The sequence below is a fragment of the Dermacentor andersoni genome, chromosome 2 (genome assembly GCF_023375885.2).
Source record: "Dermacentor andersoni chromosome 2, qqDerAnde1_hic_scaffold, whole genome shotgun sequence".
Taxonomy (NCBI): domain Eukaryota; kingdom Metazoa; phylum Arthropoda; class Arachnida; order Ixodida; family Ixodidae; genus Dermacentor; species Dermacentor andersoni.
Window position 1 is genome coordinate 55,380,244 of NC_092815.1, and position 7,131 is coordinate 55,387,374.

General features: G+C 43.8%; 1 protein-coding gene across 6 annotated transcripts in view; it reads left to right on the top strand.

The window, feature by feature from the left end:
- msn (serine/threonine-protein kinase msn) overlaps nt 1-4,330 on the top strand; it is a 115,042-nt gene extending 110,712 nt beyond the window's left edge. For all 6 annotated transcript variants that reach the window (XM_050189269.3, XM_050189270.3, XM_050189272.3 and 3 more), the window contains one exon: nt 66-4,330. In XM_050189269.3, coding sequence (XP_050045226.1) covers nt 66-149 — 84 coding nt within the window. In that variant the 3' untranslated portion in view covers nt 150-4,330. The remainder of the gene's footprint in view (nt 1-65) is intronic.
- The last annotated feature ends 2,801 nt before the right edge of the window (nt 4,331-7,131 follow it).

Here is a 7,131-nt window from a genome sequence, read left to right on the forward strand (position 1 = left end):
CTTTTTCCATTGTTCACAACTTGGAGTGGCTCGATAATGTTTTTCTCCCTGTGCTTTGTACGTAGGTGTTCTTTTCGTCAGCCAAAGGCGGCACCTCCTGCCAGATCTACTTCATGACACTGAACAAGCCAGGAATGGCCAACTGGTAACCATGGTACCAGCAGGCTGCCTCTCCCCCTTTTACCGCCAGCAGCCATCAAACAGCATAGTTTACAATTACTTTGAAAGTGTCCGTTCACAGTGCTTGGGCAAATGCAGCAGTTTTTACCTGTTTCTGCTATTGGTAGTAACGCTTAACAAAATGTGTGGAGTTGTCTTACTGATGTTTTGTCTTTTTGGCCTTCTACCTGAAGCTAAAACCCCAAGTGAGCAAAAATTTCAGTTGGCAGGGGCAATGCAGGCCATTTCGCAGTCTTCAGAGTGTGTCTCTCAAGAAACATTGTGTAACTGCCCTCAGTGGTAAGGCATTATATGTAGAATTTATGAATGTGCTTGTCGCTGGAGCTACCCATCATTGCTGCGCCCTAGAGAGCAGTTGTATAGCCTCGCCTAGTCCCAACACATCAACAGTTTTGGATTTTTGGAAATGCTAGCATTTCAAGCTTGAAGTTCGCCACACAGCCTTATAATGTGAAACATTTCATAAGTGCATTAAGAATGTCATCTTCGTGAATTAGTTTCACAAGAACTGTCCCTTTATTCTTTATGCAGACCATCTGCCAAATGGATTACATAATTGTAGTAAATCATAGAAGTAAGAGTGAACAGCTCTGGCATTTTCCCAAGATGTATTTTTCTTCATCTTATCACTGCCTCATCTTTCTGGAGATTCGACTATAACGTGTGTATACCTCTACTTGCAGCATTGCTGAAACAATGCTTTGTTTTGCAAAGTCGAAAACTGCTGCGTTTGCCATAGCATGCTTACTTTTGCCTGGGCCATTCGCTTGTGGCAACGAATTGATTGGCCACCTTAGAAAGCTCTTCTGTATATGGGGCCTTGCTATGTTTTTGTTGTCAGCCACCTGGTGCCCGGGTGTATGACTAGCTGCACTGTCTTAAGATAATATGCTGTTAGCTCCTACTGCAGATCCTTGCTGCTGATGCTCATGATTGACATTGTTGGTCCATCAAAACTGGAGAAAGAAGAAAGTGCTTTTGCCTGAGCGATGCGCACTGCTCTCTAAGCAGTAGCTTTAGTGGGTGCAGGAAAAAAAGAGGAACGGAAATTGCAACTATGGCCTTGTTGCAGAGTGGCAATGTAAAAGTGCACATAGTTACATATCTACATTTTTGTTTGTGCAATACTGCTTGTAGTTGATCTGAGCAGTTGGACTCTGTATGCTGCTGTCCTTTCTACTGCTTCCGTCATTTGTGGTCCAAGGCATGGTTGCTCCCAAGTTTTCTTATATACATATATATATATATATATACATATAGTCGTGGCATGTGAAGGCTGTTGTCTCCTTGGCTTTTGGTCGATGTCATGACCTGTATTTATCATGTACAGAATTCCTCTATTTAATTTTGATCGTCCTATGCTGAGGGAATTGGAAAGGTTTGCTTTCCCCTAATTTTTTGTTAGACTCCTTGGATGTTTGTTTTTGAAGTGCAGTGCCACTGTAGAAAAAAGACGACTTGTGTTCTCTTAGCATCATGTTTGTGATCGTGTTTGACACTACACTGGCAGGCCTTTATCAGGAGTGTGCATACTTGTAACATGGGTTGCGTTGCATTGAGCAAAGTCTATTGCACGAATTCTTTTCGTCTAGATGGCAAACAACTTTCAAAGGCTGTTTATAGAAATCAATTATGCATGCACTGTGCCAACCAGGATGTGCTGAAGTACCTATGAGCATTACGTTACTGACCAGGCACCATTGCTTATTTTATAAAGAAGTCTGATCTGTCATGAAATAGTATTGGTTTTGGCTTTGGATTGAAGGCCTAATATCATTTGTGCTTCTGTAGTTTGTTCCTTTTTGTTATCGCTGCAAATATTTTTGTTAAAGCAGCAGACCAGGCAGTTTGCTGCATTGGTATGAACTGAAATGCAACCACATGGTAGTGAACTCTAGCCTGAGTAGCGCTCAAGCAGCCGTTGCAATTGGTTATAGAGCATTTAAGCCAGTAGATGTATGACATGTTTTTATTTGCTCAGAATTGCGCATTAAAGAGCTGAGCAGAGTGAAAAAGAATGGATTTCTTGTTTTCCCGTGGGATAAGAAAAAGCCCTCTCAGTTTCCTGTTAACTCTTGTACAGGTGCTAGTCTAACACACTCAATCAGCCATTGCATTTGGTTACAGAGCATTTAAGCCAGTAGATGTATGACGTATTTTTATTTGCTCAGGATTGCACACTAAACAGATGAGCAGAGTGAAAAAGAAAGAAAAATGGATTTCTTGTTTTCCCTTGGGATGGCCATAAGAAAAAGCCCTCCGTTTCCTGTTCACTGTTGTACAGGTGCTAGTCTAACATCCTCAGACTTTGCTCTTTCGCTGCTTATTGTATGCAACCGCAACCATTTTCGTTGCCTGACCTTTGCACAAATTCTTGTATCTGGTCTTGCGTACATGCCACTTTCGTGTCGCCCAACAAGCTAACTCTGAAGTGAGTGTGTTTGTAGCAGAGCCTGAAACTGGCTTTTAGTTCATGGCAGTGGCAGCGGCTTCAAGAAACTGGGAAACATTGAGTTAGAGGCCCCAAGCTTCATTCTACTGTCGTTCCAGTTTGGGGCAGAACTTGCCCTCAGCAACCGGTCGGCAATTGGAATCACGCATTGCTTTTGTCTGATGAGGCCTTCTAGTTGCTCAATACATAGCCTAGCTAACCTATTCGAATTGAGGGGCTAAGCACAATCTCCTAATGCCAATCCTTTGTTTGAGCTTGGCTGCCACTAATGTCTGTCTGCCAGCATTTGGCGTGTGCTATCACTTCGTGTTAGTTCTTCACAGGCTGCACTGTTGGAACATCCTGCAAGAGGAGCTTCAACCCCCCCCCCCCCCCCTTGTTTTTCTTTTTTTTTTTCTCTGCAGTAATTTGCTGCGGTATTTACCACGTTTGGATACAATAAGCTTTTGTATCATTATCAGGCTGACATTGAGTTACCACAGCTCCAGTGTCCATTATGCCTTGCTTGAAGCAAATGTTCGTTTCATACAGGGGATGGTGTATGTTGATATTTTGTTTTTTAAGTTGTGGGCCTTGTTTTCTCACTAGCCAGCATATTCATGCCCCCCCCCACTTCTTCCCCAACACATAGCTTTTTTTTTTTGTTCTTGTTTGCAATTTGATGGCTCTGTTTTGTTGTCCTAGTTTATTACAAAGTGGTAAATACGACCTTATGGTTATGTTTTGTATATATTGACAGATGCTCCTTTTGCTTATAGATTTAAAATGGCGAACAAACTCAACAGCAAGCAGGAAGGAATATTATCAAAGTTTGGTCAGCTTTTCCACAGGCTCACTGTAATGTCAATAATAGTGCCAAAGCCTTCCTCCCCCCCCCCCCCCCCTCATTTTTTTTTTTTTTTTTAATTTTGTTGCATTACAGGGCTCTTGTTGCAAGTGGCACTTGATCCCTTTGTGTCTTTATTAGGTTTTTTTTTTTTCCATGCGTACTGCACATGTCAGAGGTGCATCTGATAGTCAACTGAACGCAATGAGAAAATGTGTGTCCATGTACATAAACATATGCGTATATGACATGATTTACGAGTAACTGCATCCCTTCACATATTTGCTTGCTGGAGCATATATGGTACTTTAATAGAAAACTAATAACTTGTAGCTTATTTATGACTGACCACAGCACGGCCGCAGAGCTTTGGAAAATGTTTGCCGCACGTTGCCTGTAGGCTGCATTGTGCGCATGCTCAAAGATGTCCCCTTTTACGCTACACGTAAGATAGTCGTGGTTGTATTTCTGAAAGCTTTCTCAGACAAGTGATAGGATGTCGTTGGCACTTCATGCTTCACTGATTGCAGCCGAGACAGCCAGCCAGTAGCATCAGACGCATAATCTGCGTTTCAACCTGGCTGCGTGCATTACAGCTTTGTGGTCGTGCTGTATAGAGAAAAGCTGGAGCGAACCAAGGTGTACAATGGTAGACCCATATCTATTAAGCTACTTCACAAGTGTTTGACCAGGGCTATGTATACTGAACGATGTGTCATATAAGCAAATCTTTTGCAAGATGTTATCCCAGGGGAACTTTTTTAATGCATCTTTGAGAATGAGAAAGAGAAAAAAAGAGCAACGACTATGTAACATACACCTGCGGTTTTATATGTTTTAGTGATTCTGTCAATAAAGTTTTACAGATTTTTTTCTGGTTTCATGTTTGAGCAACGTACTACATTATGCTCACATGTCGCAACATTATGCTCACAACACGCGAGTATGTTTGGTCAGTCAGATTACCATGTGCAACGGTTTCGATAAGCGCATAATGTTGGAGTCGCATGTATTCTTCTGTTGCTGGATATGCTGTAAAATCTCAGGGGAGCAGTGAAGTTTGACAAAGCACATTTCTTTACGCCCGTAAAAAATTGTCTGCCTCAAGGACATGAGCTTACAGGCAGCTACATTTACCTTCAGAAAATCTGTTTAAAAGAAAAGTAGCACGTGATCACCATTTACGATTCCTGTCAGGTAATGCTCAACCCGCCATGGTTGCTCAGTGGCTATGGTGTTAGGCTGCTGAGCACGAGGTCGCGGGATCGAATCCCGGCCACGGCGGCCGCATTTCGATGGGGGCGTAATGCGAAAACACCCGTGTACTTAGATTTAGGTACACATTAAAGAACCCCAGGTGGTTGAAATTTCCGGAGTCCTCCACTACGGCATGCCTCATAATCAGAAAGTGGTTTTGGCACGTAAAACCCCATAATTTATTACGAGTGTTGCAACTGCATGCGTGCAATATATTTTATTTTCTACATATTTTAATTCTGTAGCAAGCACTTGTCCATCCATTTTCCAACGTAACGGCGCCCATTGACAAAATAGATCACAACTCAACACCTGCACGCAAGTACCAGGTCTCCTCTGTCCTTGCCAGAGCACTATGACAGAGGCCCTGTACGAATGCTTAATTAAAGGGACCCTGAAACGATTTTGACGAATTTTTACAAACGTACTGAGTCGTTAGAGTAGGTCCTTGTGATCATTAATTGACACATCTAAGTGCTCCGCGTAAAGCGTGTAATTTATTATAAGGTTTTAAAAATGCACATCACTGCCGATCGGAGCACGCTGCTCGGCGGAATTTTAAGCCGCACCTACCCATATGACGAAAATCACCCATATGACGTCAGTGGGGCGAGCTATCCGATTGGCTGACCAGGGCGCGTGATCAATAATTTTTCCAACTTTATGGTAAACAAATGATCTTCGTAATAGTTGGAATGTTAGTTCATTTGTTTTTATAAACAGAAAGTAACATAAAGAGAATGCACAAGAACGATTTTTCAATACAATTAAGCACTTCCGGCACACAGCAAGTGTCTGCTTGTGTTACTACGTACTCCATTTTGACGAGAGCTCCGCGGTCAGAGTCGGTCTCAGTCTTTTCGCGAGCACTACGATTCGGCTTTGTTGCTTTGTGGACTGCAAACGTAGCGACTGGCAATATGTCAAGCTGCGACATCGTGTCCCTCTGCAAGGCAGCATAGAGCGAGCTGGCTGCTGCGCATCGGACTGCCGCTATCCGATCGGCGCCAGGGTTTGCGCGTTTGTGGCCGTCACTTTACACCGGAAGATTACTAACGCAATAGCGTTTCGAGAGTCCGGTATTAGGGCAAATGCAAGCGCAAGGGTACAGGGTCTGGCCGCTTGACTGTGCCGCAATGGGATGAGCCATGGGATGAGCAGAATCGCAAATGCGAATGGTCTGCACGGTGCAGCCACCTGGTGGCACAGAGCTCAACCATACACAGTAGCAGTAACGAAGTGTATTCTTCTTTGGCTGCTGGTGTGTATTTTTCGCAGGAGTGTAATCATCAACACTTTGTTTTTATAAATGTTTAAAATGTTTTACACTTGGTTAGAGCAATATTAGCGCTTTGTTTGGCTGGCTAAGCGCTGCGCCAACAAGTGGCTGGACCGTGCAGACCGGTCAGGCCGCACGTACGTCTACGCTAAAGTTCCTTCATCAGCTTGAGTTTATGCCTCCAGTCATTTGCCGAAATGACCAGCTTGCCTGTGGTTACCGGAATACCAGACACGTTCGGCGCTACGACAGAATGCTCGCAACGCACGCTGCTTCGATGGCTCTTGCTTGGGGTCGACGGTCAAGCGGCTAGCTAGCGGAGAGGTTTCACGCGGGCGGGGGCGGGCTCCAAAACAACCGGAAGTGGACGATGTGACGTCGCATCGTGACGCGAAACCAGTGAAGGCGGAGCTTAGCCCCGATCTCTCGGCGAACGAGTTGAGGAGGAAAAGCATGACTAGGGAGGAGGGTAACTTCTAATCGCTTGTAGCTCCATTAATACGTAACGCTTCACTTAAATTGTGGTGTGAATGCTCTACTTAAGCTGTACCCTACGCGTCTACAAAATTTGTCCGAACCGTTTCAGGGGCCCTTTAAGAGAACAGAAAGACAATGCTTTGGAGACTTCATTCTTACCACTTCTTCTCCAGTCACTATGTCCAAAACATTCTTGGAAAGACGGCACACTTTGGTGAGCTGCACATCCTAATTCTAGCTCACTCTGCCGATTCCCTCCTTTCTCTTAAACTCGTCCATTATACAGCATCTGTCCCAAAAGATTGCACATTACACTTTTTGAAAAGTCGTCTAGTAAATCTTGATACATTAATGTCAACTTCAAAATGCTCCTCGTGAAATGCAACACACTGGTTCTGCCTCATGTTCCATTGGTGGAATTGCACTTGGAAGTCTCCTTGTCTTAAGCCCTTCAATAGCAGTTTCGTTTCTTCTTAAATTGTTGTTGCAACCTTGTAATGCTGCATCCGAAGCACCAGTTCATGTTTTGAGAACAAAAAAATTGTCACAGGTTGTTAAAACTGGTAAGGAGCAAGGGTGTTTTGAGTACATTGATGAAGTGGCGTGCCAAAATCTTGTGCATTGTCAATGCAGAATGCACAGAGGCATTGTCATGGTGCC